At 52.3% G+C, this 19,193-nt stretch overlaps 1 protein-coding gene across 1 annotated transcript in view; it reads right to left on the bottom strand.

Moving 5' to 3' along the window:
- LOC116944465 (insulin-like growth factor 1) overlaps positions 1 to 15,991 on the bottom strand; it is a 42,791-nt gene extending 26,800 nt beyond the window's left edge. Inside the window, exon 1 of the mRNA XM_032958094.2 lies at positions 15,838 to 15,991. Within this exon, the coding sequence (XP_032813985.2) occupies positions 15,838 to 15,885 (48 nt within the window). The 5' untranslated portion in view covers positions 15,886 to 15,991. The remainder of the gene's footprint in view (positions 1 to 15,837) is intronic.
- Between the last annotated feature and the right edge of the window lie 3,202 nt (positions 15,992 to 19,193).

Raw genomic sequence — 19,193 nt, 5'->3', positions numbered from 1 at the left:
AATTATACAATCGGCAACACTGCGGCTAATGGCCCTCATTCATACACGCTATGGAAAAAAATACCGTTGCCTATTTTATATTCTTATATATTAATATATGTTAATATATATTTTTTATAAGGTGCGGCCTTATGTCTCAGAGGGGATGAAGAGGATTAAGTAACTTAACTATTCTTACAATAAAGACAAAGATCCCCCGTATAACCTTAACAGACTGTTGGGGAAAGTGCGGTTAGCGAGTAGCGCCTATGAAGGCCGGCACGGCACACGAGGGGGTGGGTGGCCAGCACCACGCCCGACCGCCTTTGTCTCCCCCGTGGCGATGTTTTTACGCACCATGGCACCAGGTACTCATTCACGCTGAGTCGACCTAGGGGGAGGCCCAGTAACCGGTTCAGATCCTAGCCACCGGTGTTGGTGGCCGTGAGCGGGAAATCGAACTCGGGTCGCCGGGTTCGTAGCGCAGCGTGCTAACCGCTACACTACCGCTCCCCACACAGACACACGCACAGACACACACAGACACAGACACACACACACAGACACACGCACAGACACACACAGCGACAAACGCGTTGAGTTTTGTTTCACATCAATGGTGCGTGCGCGCACCAGAGCCAGTGCAGCAGTCCAATTAGATAGCGCGACCCCCTGCAGAAAGCATGAAAACCTTGGGTCTGTTGACAAGACTCGCAAACAGATGGCATCTCCATCTCCTCCTCCTCCCTCCCTCCCTCCTCCTCATCCCTCTTGCAGTGCCCTCGCCTCTGAGAAGCCCCGAAAGCTGGCAACAGGGGAGGGCTCCCTTCCCCTTAGCTGTCTCTTGGCCAGTTGGCCAGGAGGCAGCAGCGCCGCTAAGAGAAGCAAGCAACCCTGGATTGGTCGGGGGGTTGTGTGGGCATCACCACCACCACCACCAACCATCACCACCACCAGGCAGTCGCCTTATGCTGGGCTCACAGAAATGGGCTATGAACCCAGGCGGAGACAACGCAACCCCCCCCCCCCGAGCCCCCGAGGCCCACATCGCCGCACAGACGTTTTGTTACTTTGAAAATTGGGACAAAAGTTGACTTATTTATTCCCTCCCCCCGCTCACCCTCGCCGCCCCCGCCGCAATCCCCGTCTCTCTCTCGTTTTTTTTTTACAAACATTCTTGAACGACAAGGGTCGCGGGATGTACTGCCAATTGAACCAAATCTTTAATTACTTAGGAATGATGGGGGGGGGGGGGGGTGTTGGGGCTTTGGAGCAAGGGGTGGGGTGGTGGTGGGTTGGAGGGGGGGTCGTTGGGTTTGAGAGAGGGGTGGGTGGAGTTGGGGTACAAGAACAATCATTACGTCCGCTCAGACAAAGATCCCCCGTGTAGCCTTCGACAGACTGCTGGGGCAAGTGCTGTCAGCGAGCGGCGTCTACGAAGGCCGGCACGGGCGCACGCCTTTGTCTCCCCCAGCGCTCGTGTTGGTTAAGTTACACACCGAAGGCTGAGTCGACCTAGGGGAAGGCGCTGGACCGGTGGACTCCAACGTGGTGGGCGGCGGTGGCCGGGTTCGTGGCGAGGCGCGCTAAGCCGCTCCGCGCGATGTCGAAACGCGCGAGCGGCGTGACAAGACACAGCGAGGCTTAGCCACGGGAAGAATGACGAGAAGTGGGGGGGTGGGAGCCGTGGTGGTGGTGGTGGGGGGGTCAGGTGGGTGGGTGCGTGGGGAGAGATTGGGGGGCGTGATGGGCTCTGTTTGTGAGCTTCAGTTTCAAGACGGAGTGGGCTACCCTCTGTGACCCCGGCCCAGCCGAGTCCCGGGTGGGCCGGGGTGTGGGGCGTGCGAACCGGCCGGGGTCATCGGGTCACCGAGGCGACAAGGGGCCCTGCCCCCTGTCCCTCTCCCTGGATCACCCACTAAGCCCCCCCCCCCCTCCTCCCGCCCCCTCCTCTGCCCTCCCCCTCATCTGGACGAGAAACGGCGTCAATTTTGATTTGAAGCTTGCGTGACTGCAAGGAATCCATAGTCTTTGGTTCTTTCGGTAAAGTCACGCAGAAAAAAACGGCGTCTCCCCACGAAACCATCACGGACATCCGCTCGACACCGAGCAAAGGAGACCGTCCCACAGAGCACGCTTGTTTTTTGTGAGCGAGTGGATTTCTACTCCCCAATGGGGACATTGTGACCCTCCTATTTTAAGTTCTCCACCCTCCCCCCCCCCCCCCCCCCGGCATTCAGGGTCGGAGCGAAAGTCAGGATTAATTGTTGTGGGTGGTTGCAAGGATTGAAGCTTTGGCATTTCGGGGTTTGAAGCTTAGGATTATAGCTGCTGAGTCGGCGCGGTCACTTAGACCGGAGCCGAAGGCTGCAATGCAATTTGTGTCTCAGAGTCAGGTGGCGGTGTGCGGCTCGGGGTGAGGGTTGGAGTCGTAATCGCATCTCGCCCACAGAGGCGAGCAGGTTGTCCAAATGCATTGCAAACAGTTACACGTCTTGCTACTCAATCTCACCGCGGGCTCCATCATCATCAGCAACAGCATTATCATGATAAGCAGCAGCATCAACAGGAGCAGCATCATCAGCAGCACCATTATCATCAGCAACTATATCATCATCAGCAGCAGCATGATCATCATCATCAGCAACATTATCATCATCATCATCAGCAGCAGCACCATTATCAACAACTATATCATCAGCAGCACCATTATCATCATCAGCAGCAGCACCATTATCATCATCAGCAGCAGCATTATCGTCATCATCAGCAGCAGCATTATCATCATCAGCAGCAGCATTATCATCATCAGCAGCATTATCATCATCATCAGCAACAGCATCATCATTATCAGCAGCATTATCCTCATCATCAGCAGCATTATTATCATCATCATCAACAGCATTATCATCATCAGCAGCATCATTATCATCATCAGCAGCATCATCATCAGTAGCAGCATCATCATCATCAGAGCATTATTATCATCAGCAGCATCATCATCAGTAGCAGCATCATCATCATCAGCAGCAGCATTATTATCATCATCAGCAGCAGCAGCATCATCACCAGCAGCATTATTGTCATCAATAGCAGCATCATCATCAGCAGCAGCATTATTTTCATCATCATCATCATCAGCAGCAGCAGCAGCATTATTATCATCAGCAGCAGCATCATCATCTGCAGCAGCATCATCAGCAGCAGCATCATCAGCAGCAGCATTATTTTCATCATCATCAGCAGCAGCATCATCATCATCATCAGCAGCAGCATTATTTTCATCAGCAGCAGCATCATCATCATCAGCAGCAGCATTATTTTCATCAGCAGCAGCAGCATCATCGTCAGCAGCAGCAGCATTATTTTCATCATCATCAGCAGCAGCAGCATCATCATCAGCAGCAGCAGCATTATTTTCATCATCAGCAGCAGCATCATCATCAGCAGCAGCATTATTTTCATCATCATCAGCAGCAGCATTATTATCATCAGCAGCAGCATCATCATCTGCAGCAGCATCATCAGCAGCAGCATCATCAGCAGCAGCATTATTTTCATCATCATCAGCAGCAGCATCATCATCATCATCAGCAGCAGCATTATTTTCATCAGCAGCAGCATCATCATCATCAGCAGCAGCATTATTTTCATCAGCAGCAGCAGCATCATCGTCAGCAGCAGCATTATTTTCATCATCATCAGCAGCAGCAGCATCATCATCAGCAGCAGCATTATTTTCATCATCAGCAGCAGCATCATCATCAGCAGCAGCATTATTTTCATCATCAGCAGCAGCATCATCATCAGCAGCAGCATTATTTTCATCATCAGCAGCATCATCATCAGCAGCAGCTAGAGCGCTGCTCCCCCCCACCCCGACGTCGCCGCTCGCCCCGGCCCTGCCCTGGCCGAGTTGTTGGCACTGGCTCCGAGCCGCCTGGGTTATATAAGACGGGGGGCAAGGGGGTGTAGGGGGGGGCAGGGGGGGGTGAGAGGGAGGAGGTGGGGGGGGGCACCCTCCGCCCCAGTCGCTTTGTAGTGCAGAGGAAATTGTCAGAAAATTCCGAGATGTGTGGCAGCGCTCTGGGGATTTGTCTGTCGAGCAGTGACGCCGGAGTTTGAGACACGGTGGAGTGGATTGGGGGGGGGCACGGAGGAGAGGAGGGGGGGCACACGTAGGGGGGGGGCATCTACGCTATGGCAGCTTCGGTTAGCTACGGTTGGTTACGTGCGGTGCGAAAGAAGTTCACTTCTGCAGAGAGAACGCGGCGGCAATGTGAGGCGCGTTGCGCGAGGTTTCTGAATCGAACCGCTCAGCTCATGATGATTATATTATTATTATTATTCCCGCGCCAGGTAGAGAGACAGACGGAGAGACAGGGAGAGACATAGAGAGACAGAGAGACAGAGCAAGAGACAGAGAGAGACAGAGCGAGAAACAGAGAGACAGAGCAAGAGACAGAGAGACACAGAGAGAGAGCAAGAGACAGAGAGTCAGATAGACAGAGCGCGAGAGAGAGAGACAGAGCGAGAGACAGAGAGACAGATAGACAGAGCGAGAGAGTCAGAGAGACAGAGCAAGAGACAGAGAGTCAGATAGACAGAGCGAGAGAGAGAGAGAGACAGAGCGAGAGACAGAGAGAGAGACAGAGCAAGAGACAGAGAGTCAGATAGACAGAGCGAGAGAGAGAGACAGAGTGAGAGACAGAGCGAGAGACAGAGAGAGAGACAGAGCAAAAGACAGAGAGTCAGATAGACAGAGAGAGAGAGAGAGACAGAGCAAAAGACAGAGAGTCAGAGCGAGAGAGTCTGAGAGACAGAGCAAGAGACAGAGAGTCAGATGGACAGAGCGAGAAAGTCAGAGAGACAGAGCAAAAGACAGAGAGAGACAGAGAAGACAGAGAGTCAGAGAGACAGAGCGAGAGAGAGAGAGGGACAGAGTGAGAGACAGAGCGAGAGAGAGACAGAGCGAGAGACAGAGAGACAGAGAGAGACAGAGCAAGAGACAGTCAGATAGACAGAGCGAGAGAGTCAGAGAGACAGAGCGAGAGAGAGAGACAGAGCAAGAGACAGAGAGAGAGACAGAGCAAGAGACAGAGAGTCAGAGAGAGAGCAAGAGACAGAGAGACAGAGAGAGAGAGCAAGAGACAGAGAGACAGATAGACAGAGCGAGAGAATCAGAGAGACAGAGCGAGAGAGAGAGACAGAGACAGACAGACAGAGAGATTTTTAAACCACTTTTATTGCCGCCAGCAGCAACAGCACTGGAGACGATTCCGATATGAAAGAGACAGAGCGAAAGAGACGACATAGCAGGCGGCATTATTTATTTGTGCGAAGTGGCCACAGCGGACGGCGGCGGCGAGCGAGTGGCGAGCCAACAAAACAGGAATCCAGTCCGGGCACAACGTCTCCTGGTGTGGCGGCACGGGTCACTGCTTCTGCGTTCAGTGTTTGCGTGAGGTCGGGGAGGGGGGGGGGTGCTAAATCCACCCTACCACCCCCCCCTCCTCCTCCTCCTCTCGCAACATTTTTTTTGGGTTTGTTGTTACGTTATCAGCGTGCTGCGTACGCCTCTGGATTTAAGTCGCCAAAGTTGTTCCACGGTGCCACCGAATCATCTCTGGACAGAGTCCGGTTTTTTTTTTCTTTAAAAAAAAGTGACACTTCACCGCGCGGTGAAGTATAGTCAAACGCACTGTAACAGACTGCTGGGGCAAGTGAAGTGCTGTTAGCGAGCAGCACCTATGAAGAGGCCTGCACGCGAAGGGAAGTGGGTGGTCAGCACCACGCCCGGCCGCCTTTGTCTCCCCAGTGGCGATGTTTACTACACACCACACCCAGGTACTCATTTGAGTCCGAGTCGACCGAGGGGAGGGCCAGGACCGGTTCGACTCCGTGAGTGGGAGTCGATCTCGGGTCGCCGGGTTCGTAGCGCTGCGCGCTAACCGGTGCACAGCTGCGGTGTGTACACACTCACACAGCATACACACACACACAACATACACACAGCATGCACACACACAGCATGCACACACACACAGCATGCACACACACACAACGTGCATGCACACACACACAGCATGCACACACACACAGCATGCACACACAACGTGCATGCACACACACAACGTGCATGCACACACACACAGCATGCACACACAGCATGCATGCACACACACACAGCATGCACACACAACGTGCACACACACAACGTGCACACACACAACGTGCACACACACAACGTGCACACACACAGCGTGCACACACACAGCGTGCACGCACACGCACACACAGCATGCAAAACACGCAGCGTGCACACACACATACACACAGCGTGCACACACAGCGTGCACACATACATACATACACACATACATACACACATACATACACACACACATACATACACACACACATACACACATACACACATACACACACACATACATACACACATACATACACACATACACACATACATACACACATACATACACACATACATACACACATACACACATATACACACATACATACACATATACACACATACATACACATATACACACATACATACATACACACATACATACACACATACATACACACATACATACATACAAAGATCCCCCTTATAGCCTTGACAGACTGTAGGGGCAAGTGCTGTTCGCGAGCACCTATGAAAGCCGGCACGGCACACGAGGGGGTGGGTGGCCAACACCACGCCCGGTCGCCTTTGTCTCCCTAGTGGCAATGTTTACACACCGCACCAACCAGGTACTCATTTGAGGCTGAGTCGACCTAGGGGAGCCCCTGGACCGGTTCAGATAATCGTCACTGGTGTTGACCGTGAGCAGGAATCGAACCCGGGTCGTTGGGTTCATAGCGCAGCGCGCTAACCGCTACAAAACCGCTCCCCACAGCACACTTACTCCCACACACCTGTGCAAACACCGTGTTAGCGAGCACCTATTGTTGATGCCATGCAGTCAACGCACTGCGACTACGGAGCCAGTAACCCGAGTTCAATTCGCGACCACGGTGATGAATTCACGCTCGCAACGAGTGACATTTGAGCCGGTCTGACAAATCTCGGCGAAGTGGGCACAGGTCAACAGGCGTCAAGGCGGACACGCTTCGTCGTCATTGCAGAGTTTTGACAAAGGGCTGCATGTTAATAATAATGATTATTAGAACAAACAAAAAAACAATACAAAGATCCCTCGTATAGGCTCAGCAGACGTTTGGGGCAGGTGCTGTCAGCGAAGGCCCGGCACGACGCACGAGGGGGTGGGTGGCCAACACCACGCCCGGCCGCCTTTGTCTCCTCTAGTGGCGATGTTTACTACACATCGCACCAGGATACTCATTCGAGGCCGAGCCGACCTAGGGGAGGCACAGGACCGGTGCAGACAAATCGCCACCGGTGTTGGCCTCGAGCGGGATTCGATCTCGGCCCGCCGCGTTCGTAGCGTCGCGTAGCGCTCACCGCTCCACAACCGCGTCCCTACAATTATCATCATCACCACCACCGCCACCACCGCCATCACCGCCACCACGGTGATTCCACGTATGCACGGTCACAGTCCACGCTTGGCTGCGCTAAACCCCTGGGCAAGCGTGCCAGGTGAGCCCCCCTCCTGCCACGCGCGCTACGCGGCACGCGGCTCTCCCGTGCTCCCCTGAAACAATTGCACCGAAACCCAGGACACCACCCCCACCCAACCCCAGCCTCAACTCCCCCCCCCCCCCCCCCATATTTTTTTTCCAGTGAGGTGAATGGGGGGGGGGGTCCCCATTGACTTAATCTGCCTGCCCCCGCTACAACCTCACACCGCCCCCTCCCCCTCTCGTCGCTCCTGTCACATCCCCGCTGGTGCCTCCAACAGCACGGCCGCCTGTAAGGGGTGAGGAGGTTCACATCCACTGGCTGGACATTATTTAGATTTCTTTTGACTGAATCCGGTGAAAGTCCGTTCAGAGTTTATGTGCAGTTATATCAAATGGAGTCACTGGATACGCCATTTCCTTCGCACCGTACGTAGCCAAAACTAAACACAAAAAGCAGTTCTCAAGAAAATAGCTTTCAGTTTTAGATTTAAAAGTGCGTAGCTCCAGTAAGGGCTTCCTACTGACGGGAGAGCGTTCCAGACGGCCCCGGAAGCGCATCTGAAAGCGCGCAATGCAGTATGTGCGTAACGTTGAACTTCTTTCGCACCGTACGTAGTCAATCGAGTTGGTTTAAAAGTGCATCGCTCCCAGTGGCTTCCAAATATCGAAAGGAAGAAGAGCGTTCCAGACGGCCGCAGAAGCTCACGTTGTCTCGTCTGTAGAGTGGCTCACAGCAGCCTTGCCTGGCGGGGGAGTCCCCCCCCCCTTCTTTGTTAGATGGTTTAGAAACAAATTTTGATTTAAAGCTTTCGTGACTGCAGGGATTCATATTCTTGGTTCTTTCGGTAAAGTCACGTAGAAGGGAAACAATAAAATAATAAATAATAAAACAATTAAATTCTCACGGCGTTTCGACTGCAACACAAGCAATCATCATCAGGTGTGAAAACCACAGCTGTTTAAAAGATGTTCGCCACGGGACTGGATGGGTTGGCCAGAGCTGGCACCGCTGAGAGCCGAGGTTCATATCCAGACAGCCGCCTGCGATTAGACCAGGGGCTCAGCTGTAGTGCGTTGATGGTTAGCACGGTCGGCTACGTACGGTGCGAAAGAAGTTAAACATACATACATGGTCTCAGCCGGGTCACCAATAACCGCACTTAAACAAATCCCATCCCAGGACATAACATTTTGTTCTGCACTCAATTTGGCAAAATTCCAGCTCTGATAATGCAAACACATCACTTTGACTGTCACGTGACGAGCATTCGTCTATTGCAGGGTGGGTGGGTGGGGAAGAGTGCTGACGCCCTCACTTTGTGGATCAGAGGTCACGTGAAGGGATCTCAAAACGTAGTTCTGCGATATCCGCTTCTGCGGGCTGTTCTCGTATTGACAAGTGACTTATTTGCAAGCGGGAAAAAAAACACACGGGAGAAGACCTCGCCTCGCATATGAAGACGAAGAAGAAATAAATAACACATTTTAAAGGCGGGGTTTACAACCAATTTGCTGTACTGCCATCTGCTGGCCACCAAAGCCCAGCGAGGTTGGCAGTTCTCGTAAATCTCTACGTGTTCCACCAACGCGTTAAGCTAGTGGTTCTTATTCTTAACCAGGGGGTGCACGCCACCCTTTCTGGGGGTGCGTGGGGGTGCGAGACACGGGGCCAGATTTTTTTTGAAAGGTAAATCATCGAAAACACAAATTAAGCACGGGCACGTGAGTACAAATAGTTGTTTCATCAAACCCCTATGTATGTATTCACATTACACATTTTGTGATGGTTCAGAACCAAAGGGGTGCTAGGCTGCAGCAATAGTTAAGAACGGCTGGCTTTAAGCCATCAATAATAACGCCACGGGACAGCTTGCCCCTGGCTCTTATCGGCAGAGGAAAGTGTTCCGCAGAGCGCCAAAGATGCGAGAGAAACCGCGCGCTGGGTGGGTGTCGAACCCGGACGCTGGTAACTCTTCTGCGCAAGGGAACCCCTCGAATAGCGCAAAGGACGATCCTTTGGCGGCGCGTTGGCAAGCGACGCACGCAGAGAGCGTGGATAACGTCGAGAACAATCGCTGACGCATCCGCCAAATAATTAATGACAAAGCGTGGCCTTACAAAAGGAGTAAGGATACACACCACCTCGGGGGTGTGCCAAGCGACGCTTCTTTGTAGCGCAGCAGGAGGGCCATTGCCCGAAACGTCGCATATTATATATCTTTTTTTCGTTTGAGGCCACGCAGTATTATTGACAAATAGCGTTGGATTTTGTTTTGCTTTTTGTTATTACAGGGTCATGTGATCGTAATTATGATAATAATTTAGGTGTTAGTACCCGCCACAGAGCGCTGTGCGTGCACAGGAGGGCATTGCGTGCGAAGTGACTTGGGGAGAGGACAGAATCACGACATTTATTAACTTTATTCTGGAGGAATCCGACGAGCTGTGAAGCTCTTTTTCACAGAAGTCCAGTCGAACGACTGGAGAGACAAGATTAGAGAAACTAAGAGAGAGAGGGCAAGAGATGATGGCTTTTTTATTTAAACAGTTGGGTATGTAATGTACGTGTTTACGTTCAATTTCTTTCGCACCGTACGTAGCCAACCGTGCTAATCGGAGGTGCGGGGCGGGGTGGAAGGGCAACAAAGCAAACACAAAAAGGAGTTCTAAAGAAATGAGTTTTCGATCGAGATTGTTTCACAGTGCGTAGTTCCAGTGGCTTCCTAGTGTACACAGCGTGTGTGTGTGCGATGTGTGTGTATGTGCGATGTGTGTGTATGCGGTGTGTGTGTCTGGTGTGTGTGGTGTGTGCGTGTGGTGTGTGTGCGGTGTGTGTGCGATGTGTGTGTGTGCGGTGTGTGTGTGTGTGTGGTGTGTGTGTGTGCGGTGTGTGTGTGCGGTGTGTGTGTGCTGTGTGTGTGTGCGGTGTGTGTGTGTGTGCTGTGTGTTTTCGGTGTGTGTGTGCGTGTGTGCTGTGTGTGTGCGGTGTGTGTGGTTTGTGTGCGTGTGTGTGTGTGCGGTGTGTGTGTGTGCTGTGTGTGTGTGTGCGGTGTGTGTGTGTGCACTGTAGCGGTTTAGCGCGCTGTGCTATGAACCCGGCGACCCAGGTTCGCGTCCCGCTCACGGCCAACACCGGTGACGATTATCTGAACCGGTCCTGGGCCTCCCCTAGGTCGACTCAGCCTCAAATGAGTACCTGGTTGCGGTGTGTAAACATCGCTACTGGGGAGACAAAGGCGGTCGGGCGTGGTGCTTGCCACCCACCCCCTCGTGTACCATTGCGGCCTTCATAGGTGCTTGCTGACAGCACTTGCCCCTACAGTCTGCTAAGGCTTTATGGGGGATCTTTGTCTTCGTGCTTTTTACGTTTCGTGTTTCTTGGGACACGGTGTGCTTCACTACTGCCACTTTTTGTGCCTGAATCTTGCACTTTTCTTTTTAAAATTCCTTAATTGGTTCAAAACTTTTAAAAGCTAAATATTAGATTTGAAATTCTATGATTTCTTGCCTTTGAAAAGAAAAAAAAATAATTTGTGTTAATCATTAATTCTTCTTCCTCGGACTTTGTTGCAGTCTGTCACGGTCCGTGTGAGTTTAATAATTTATGTATTTATGAAACCCCGACTTTCAGAGCTTCTTAGCTCACAGGCTACTTTATAATAAATTGAAACAAGCGCGCGGTGTACAGCTGTATGCTAATCACGGCGGTTCGGCAGACAGCGGGAAGGGAGCCGATGGTGTGTGTGTGTGTGCGTTCGCGATTTGGCTGGGTGGGATTAAAGGCTAAAAAAAAAAAGCACGCGGACTGAGACTTCCATACAAAACGTGGCTTTTTTTTCCTCCAACGTTTTTCTTTTTACAAAAGGGCGTTGTACATTTTACACATTGCTTCGCCCAGACACGGGGGCATCGCACAGAGGGCGCGTTCGGGTAACTTTGCCTCGGCGGTCTTCTTCGTCTTCGTCCTCTTCTTGTCGTACGGCTGACGATGTAGATGCAGGGCAACAAACTACAATTTCACATTTCAGGCGGTGACTCAAGCCCAGCCAACCGCGTCAGGAGCAGTAGCGCAGGAGTAGTGAATCATCATTGATCATCGGCTGTGATGTCTCCCTCGTATCTGTGGATCGGGGCTTTGTTGCGTCGTTATCCGTTACACTGCGGTCAGTGCTGAGTCTACGGACTTCAGTGCTGAGTCTATGGACTTCAGTGCTGAGTCTACGGACTTCAGTGCTGAGTCTATGGACTTCAGTGCTGAGTCTATGGACTTCAGTGCTGAGTCTATGGACTTCAGTGTTGAGTCTATGGACTTCAGTGCTGAGTCTATGGACTTCAGTCCTGAGTCTACGGACTTCAGTGCTGAGTCTATGGACTTCAGTGCTGAGTCTATGGACTTCAGTGTTGAGTCTATGGACTTCAGTGCTGAGTCTATGGACTTTAGTGTTGAGTCTATGGACGTCAGAGCTGAGTCTATGGACTGCAGTGCTGAGTCTATGGACTTCAGTGCTGAGTCTATGGACTTCAGTGCTGAGTCTATGGACTTCAGTGCTGAGTCTATGGACTGCAGTGCTGAGTCTATGGACTGCAGTGCTGAGTCTATGGACTTCAGTGCTGAGTCTACGGACTTCAGTGCTGAGTCTATGGACTTCAGTGCTGAGTCTATGGACTTCAGTGCTGAGTCTATGGACTTCAGTGCTGAGTCTATGGGCAGTGCTGAGTCTATGGGCAGTGCTGAGTCTATGGACTTCAGTGCTGAGTCTATGGACTTCAGTGCTGAGTCTATGGACTTCAGTGCTGAGTCCATGGGCAGTGCTGAGTCTATGGACTTCAGTGCTGAGTCCATGGGCAGTGCTGAGTCCAAGTTCTTCCATACGGATGCAGAGCAGCAACTACAATTTCACATTCAGGTGGTCAAGTCCAGATAACCAGCGGAGTGCATCATCATCATCTTCGCTGTGATGTCTCCCTCGTATTTGTGGATCGGGGAATTATAGCATCGTTAAACGTTTCACTACCACGGTCTGTCCTGGATGACCACAGTCGCACCACCACTTACGACTGGAGAGCTGTTTCGCCAGCATCTGCCGTGGTTTGCGCAGTGGATGCGGTTTAGGGTGGACCGTCAGCTTCGTGGAAGATGGAACCCAGAGGGATCTTCTGCGTTGGGTCTCTCACAAGGCTCCGTGGTGTCTGCGGTGTCTTGGGAAGGCAGGCAGAAGCGGACGGTGGCGATGTCGTTCTGAATTGAAGTAAAATAATCACGGGCAGGAAGGAGGGAGCAGTGGCGCAGTGATTAGCGCACTGGGTTGACCACCCGGCCACACGAATTAGATTCCTGGGCGATGGCAAACCCCGCGAGTGGCGAGCTCTCGCTGAAAGATGTCCCCATGCTCCTCTCGTTCACCGAACACGCATTGACCAGCGTGGTGAAGTATGGTCAAACAACCCCCCATCAGCCACCCCCATTCCCCCCCACTTCCGGGATGTGAACTGATTGACCGGCGTGACCGGGGGAGGCCCTCGTCCAGCAGTGAAATTGACGAAGGGGAGGTGGCGGCGGGGGGGGGGGGGGTGCTGCAAAATATGATTGTTGTTAATTTTATACTAACACGATGAAATACAAGAGGGCTCTCACACGTTTAACGGAGTCTGCAGAAGAGAGGAGGACGACCGCTGTTCGCACAAATATTGTTGGAGAGAAATCGGTTCATGTTGGTATTGTGCTCTGTTCGTATGAACGCGGCGGGCGGGCAGGCGGGCGGGCGGGCGGGCGGGCGGGGGGAGTAAGGAAAGAGGGGGGGGGGGGTAGGGGGGTTCGGGGCATTTTTGGACAGGAACAGATAAACTATGAATTCCATGAACCTCGAGACAAAACGTTTCCTTTTCCGTAGCGCCGGGCGCTATCGAGCGAGACGCGAGCCTCGAGACGAGCGGCTTGGCCTCGTGCTGCGGGCGCGGAATGAGCTGCGACGGAACGGCGCATGGACAGCGCGGAGCGTCCAGACGCCGGGTCCCAGCGGGAGAGAGAGGCTCGCCACGTGCGGGAGAAACTTCGCTTGCTCCCTCGGGCAGCCCCTGCCAGTGTGGGGTGGGGGCGGGGGGGGGGCTCATCGGGCGCCTGGGTACCGCCTCCTTAGGGGGAGGCAATAGACACCGGTGGTGGGTTCGGAGCGGTGGCGCAACGGTTAGCGTCACTGCAAGTGTCGGAAGGCGGCTCGGCCGAGTTGGATCGTCGGTCACGGATAAATAAACGCCAGTGGCGTGTTGTGATATCGCAACCGGTCATTTGCACCCCCTTCCTCCCCCCCCCCCATCTCCCGTCTAGGGTACATGAACTCGCATTGACCAGCGTGGTGAAGTATGGTCAACTAACCCATGGTTTGACACGGCTTGGAGGGATTGTCATGCAAAAGGGGTCGTAAGTTATTATTCGTGTTATACCATCAGACCAATGGGGGGAGGTTGCTTTCTTCTTCTTCACATGCGCAGGTGGAAACTCATGGTGACAGCACATTGTACACCTCGTCTTGAGATGTCAACGGGTGTACACGTGCTGATGTGAAACCAAGCGTAAGAGGGCATTATCTCTTGCCTTACAGCTGTTGCCTTGGACCAGTTTGATCCACACAGCGCACAGGCACGCACGCAGACACACGCGCGCGGCGCAGTATCGATTTGGTAGGGCAACTATTTACAGAGAAGACCCATGACCCGGATCGACTGATAGAGTCTCCGATAAGGCGACCCTCGTCAAAACCGCGGCACGCGAACATTCTTGTTATCAATGTAAGACTCCCTTAATAGGCCGTCACACACGGGTGCTGCTGTAATTACCAACTAAATACTCGTTATTTATCTTACCGGGTAAGGCCCCACTGAGCTGCTGTGTAAGTCGCTCTTTTTTCAGAAGCGACCTGGCCATCACAAATGATGGCTCAGCGAAGTGGGCTTATCATTGTCAAGTGGAAATTTACAGCGGCTAAAATACTCTAAACCGCGTGTCGATTCTAAATGTGGAGGGAAAAAACCGGAGGACCCTGAGAAAAATCCACGCGGCCACGGGGAGAGAGAGAGAGACGCAAACTCAAAATATCCAGCAGGCGTCAGTGTCGAGATCTAACCCACGACCTCGTGTATACCATGCGAGGCAGTTAACATCTCCTCGCCACCGTGGCCACACCCCCCCCAACCCCACATTTAATAGGCTCAAGCTCAATTATATCGGGTTTTTTTTGTGTACGCCTCTTCGGCAGAAGCATAATCTGGTGATGTGCAAATCCCAACAGAGCGCGCGACCCACGTGTCTCGCACCGGTGCCGTCGCTGGACGCTCGAGGGACGCTCACGGCACAGAGCGAGGGTCCTCGTCTAGGGGGCGAGCGATGTAGGAGTGGGTGCCGTGCCCTGCTCCCCCTCCACCCTGCCCTCTCCACTCCCGACACATTCACCAACTTCACACTGACCAGCGTGCTAAAGTATGCTCACACACACACAACACAACCCCTGCAGTAACTGACACGGGGCCTTGGAGGATGGAAGGGGGTAGGAGGGTTTGATCAAGCAGTGGATTGATAAAGGCTCTGTAAAAAAAATCACCGAGGCACTCGCACAATATGCCACTCGGAGGTGTGGGGGGGGGGGCGTTGGTCGGTGACCCCCCCCTTCCGATAAAAAGGATGGGGGGGGGAGAATGTTGCCCCGTTTTAGAAGGAGCCCGGTGCAAAGGGGACCCTCTTGGGGTCTGCGTGAGACGCTAGGGGGTCCTTCACAATCGAAGGGGACCCGATGAGCAGATGCGTGCATGGCACAAAACTAACAACAACAAAAACAACAACATGAAAAGTTTTCTCATGGCACGAAGACCCCCCCCCATCCTCCCCCCCCCCCACCCTGAGGCCACCCTTCAATGCCTCTTTATCTGAACTCCTCCTCGTTGGAGGGAGCCGTCTCCGTTGCAAGAAGACGGAGACGCTCTTGGAGATACTCCCGTGTCGGACGGGAGAGAGAGAGAGAGGGAGAGAGCAGAGCGTGCAATCTTTTGTGAAATCTTTCATTTAAAAAAGGGGGGAGGGGGGGGCACATAAAGCAAAGCATTGCAAAAAAAAAACCCCGAAATGATGAACGAAGCAAAGTGCCGACTACACCGGAGCATCTTCTCGTCTCCTCTGAGCGAGAGTAAGCCAGGATGGCGGCTGGGGTTTTGGGTCGTGGTGGGTCACGGTGGGGGGTCACCTGTCCTCACCTGGCTGAGGTGATGCAGACGCGGCTGGCGGCTTGAGTGGAGGCCCATGGTGACGCTACTGCTGCTGCTGCTGTTGCCGTGATCGCGGTGACGGAAAGAACGGCAAAGCGCGCCGTTGCTCCCTCTCCTTGCGGACTTTCAGCGCGGGGGGGAGAGAGAGGCGGATCTAAGTTTGGCACCGCGCGTTTTATCCCCGTGCACCAAGGGGGGGGGGGGGTAGGGGGGGGGGTGTTTGCAGCAGCAGCAGCAGCAGGAGGGGGAGGAGGAGGAGGAGCGGGTTGGGCCAGAGAGGGTGAGGATGGTTTGAGGGAGGGGTTCGCGTGGCTGTGGGAGGAGAGTGGTGGTAGGGGGGGTGGTGGTGGTTGAGGGTTTCAAGGGAAGTTTAGACGACTGTTAGTTTGGACGCTTTTGTGAGTTTCGTGCGTGTCTGTGGACGCGGTTGTGTAGCGGTTTGCGCGCTGCGCTACAAACCTGGCGACCCAAGTTCGATTACCCGGTGACGATTATCTGAACCGGTCCTGGGCCTCCTCCCCTAGGTCGATTCAGACTCAAATGAGTACCTGGGTGCGGTGCGTAAAAACATCGCCACTGGGGAGACAAAGGCGGCCGGGCGCGGTGCTGGCCACCCACCCCCTCGTGTGCCGTGCCGGCCTTCATCGGTGCTCGCTAAGAGCACTTGCTCATACAGTCTGATAAGGCTACACGGGGGATCTTTGTCTTGGTGTGCGCGTGGGTCGACTCAGCCTGAGCACTTGGTGCGGCGTAGTGAACGTCACCACTAAGGGAGACAAAGGCGGCCGGGCGTGGTGGTGGCCACCCACGCCCTCGTGCCGGCCTTCACGGGATGCCACTCGCTAAGGGCGCTTGCAACCAACAGTCCGTTAAGGCTGTACGGGGGATCTTTGCCTTTGTGTGCGCGCGTGTTTGTGCGAGTTGGGCGGAGCGGTGGGCGCAGTGGTTAGCGCACCTGCAGCTCCGAAACCCGGCGGCCTGCCTGAATTCGATTCCCACTCCGAGGCTTGGCCAATATCAGTGGCCAGCCATGTACATATGTGTGTGTGTGTCTCGCTTAAGTCGACTCAGCCTCAAAAAGTTGGTAACCTGGTGCGACGTGTAAAGAATCACAACTGGGGAGACAAAGGCGGCCGGGCATGGCTCTGGCCACATCATTGCCTTGCTGCGCTTCGCTGCCTTTCACAAAGGCGCTGGTCCATTCATAAAAGCGCTCGTCCCATCTAGAGTCTACGTAGACTGTACTCTGCGATCTTGTCTTCATGCGTGTTTGTGTGTCTGTGTGTTTGTGTGTCTGTGTGTTTGTGTGTCTGTGTGGTTGTGTGTTTGTGTGTCTGTGTGTTTGTGTGTCTGTGTGTTTGTGTGTCTGTGTGTTTGTGCATTTGTGTGACTGTGTCTGTGTATTTGTGTCTGTGTGTCTGTGTGTTTGTGTGTCTGTGTGTCTGTGTGTTTGTGTGTCTGTGTGTTTGTGTGTCTGTGTGTTTGTGCATTTGTGTGACTGTGTCTGTGTATTTGTGTCTGTGTGTCTGTGTGTTTGTGTGTCTGTGTGTCTGTGTGTTTGTGTGTCTGTGTGTTTGTGTGTCTGTGTGTTTGTGTGTCTGTGTGAATGTGTGTTTGTGTGTCTGTGTGTTTGTGTGAATGTGTCTGTGTGTTTGTGCATTTGTGTGACTATGTGTTTGTGTCTGTGTGTCTGTGTGTTTGTGTGTCTGTGTGTTTGTGTGTCTGTGTGTTTGTGTGTCTGTGTGTTTGTGTGTCTGTGTGAATGTGTGTTTGTGTGTCTGTGTTTGTGCATTTGTGTGACTATGTGTCTGTGTATTTGTGTCTGTGTGTTTGTGTGTTTGTGTGTATGTGTGTCTGTGTGTTTGTGCATTTGTGTGTTTGTGTGTCTGTGTGTTTGTGTGTCTGTGTGTTTATGTGTCTGTGTGTTTGTGTGTCTGTGTGTTTGTGCGTCTGTGTGTTTGTGTGTTTGTGTGTCTGTGTGTTCGTGTGTCTGGTCGTCTGTGTGTTTGTGTTTCTGTGTGTTTGTGTGACTGCGTGTCTGTGTGTCTGTGTGTTTGTGTGTCTGTGTGTTTGTGTGTCTGTGTGTTTGTGTTTGTGTGACTGTGTGTTTGTGTGTTTGTGTGACTGTGTGTTTGTGTGTTTGCGTGGCTGTGTGTGTGTTTGTGTGTCTGTGTGTTTGTGTGTCTGTGTGTTTGTGTGTTTGTGTGTCTGTGTGTTTGTGTGTCTGGTCGTCTGTGTGTTTGTGTTTCTGTGTGTTTGTGTGACTACGTGTCTGTGTGTCTGTGTGTTTGTGTGTCTGTGTGTTTGTGTGTCTGTGTGTTTGTGTTTGTGTGACTGTGTGTTTGTGTGTCTGTGTGTTTATGTGTCTGTGTTTTTGTGTGTGTGGCTGTGTGTGTTTGTGTGTCTGTGTGTTTGTGTGTCTGTGTGTTTGTGTGTTTTTATGTCTGTGTGTCTGTGTGTTTGCGTGTCTGTGTGTTTGTGTGACTGTGTGTTTGTGTTTCTGTGTGTCTGTGTGTCTGTGTGTTTGTGTGGCTGTGTGTTTGTGTGTCTGTGTGTTTGTGTGTTTGTGTGTCTGTGTGTTTGTGTGTTTGTGTGTCTGTGTGTTTGTGTGTCTGTGTGTTTGTGTGTTTGTGTGTCTGGTCGTCTGTGTGTCTGTGTTTCTGTGTGTTTGTGTGACTGCGTGTCTGTGTGTCTGTGTGTCTGTGTGTTTGTGTGTCTGTGTGTTTGTGTGTCTGTGTGTTTGTGTTTGTGTGACTGTGTGTTTGTGTGTTTGTGTGACTGTGTGTTTGTGTGTTTGCGTGGCTGTGTGTGTGTGTGTCTGTGTGTTTGTGTGTCTGTGTGTTTGTGTGTCTGTGTGTTTGTGTGTCTGTGTGTTTGTGTGTCTGTGTGTTTGTGTGTATGTGTGTTTGTGTGTCTGTGTTTGTGTGTTTGTGTGTCTGTGTGTTTGTGCATTTGTGTGACTATGTGTCTGTGTCTGTGTGTCTGTGTGTTTGTGTGTCTGTGTGTTTGTGTGTCTGTGTGTTTGTGTGTTTGTGTGTCTGTGTGTTTGTGTGTCTGTGTGTTTGTGTGTCTGTGTGTTTGTGTGTCTGTGTTTGTGTATTTGTGTGTCTGTGTGTTTGTGCATTTGTGTGACTATGTGTCTGTGTCTGTGTGTCTGTGTGTCTGTGTGTTTGTGTGTTTGTGTGTCTGTGTGTCTGTGTGTTTATGTGTTTGTGTGTTTGTGTCTGTGTGTCTGTGTGTTTGTGTGTCTGTGTGTCTGTGTGTTTGTGTGTCTGTGTGTTTGTGTGTCTGTGTATCTGTGTGAATGTGTGTTTGTGTGTCTCTGTGTTTGTGTGAATGTGTGT

This window comes from Petromyzon marinus, chromosome 21 (genome assembly GCF_048934315.1).
Source record: "Petromyzon marinus isolate PM22_M1 ecotype Great Lakes invasive population chromosome 21, UKy_Petmar_22M1.pri1.0, whole genome shotgun sequence".
Taxonomy (NCBI): domain Eukaryota; kingdom Metazoa; phylum Chordata; class Hyperoartia; order Petromyzontiformes; family Petromyzontidae; genus Petromyzon; species Petromyzon marinus.
Note: the sequence above shows the minus strand (reverse complement) of the source record. Positions and strands in the feature narration are given on the sequence as shown.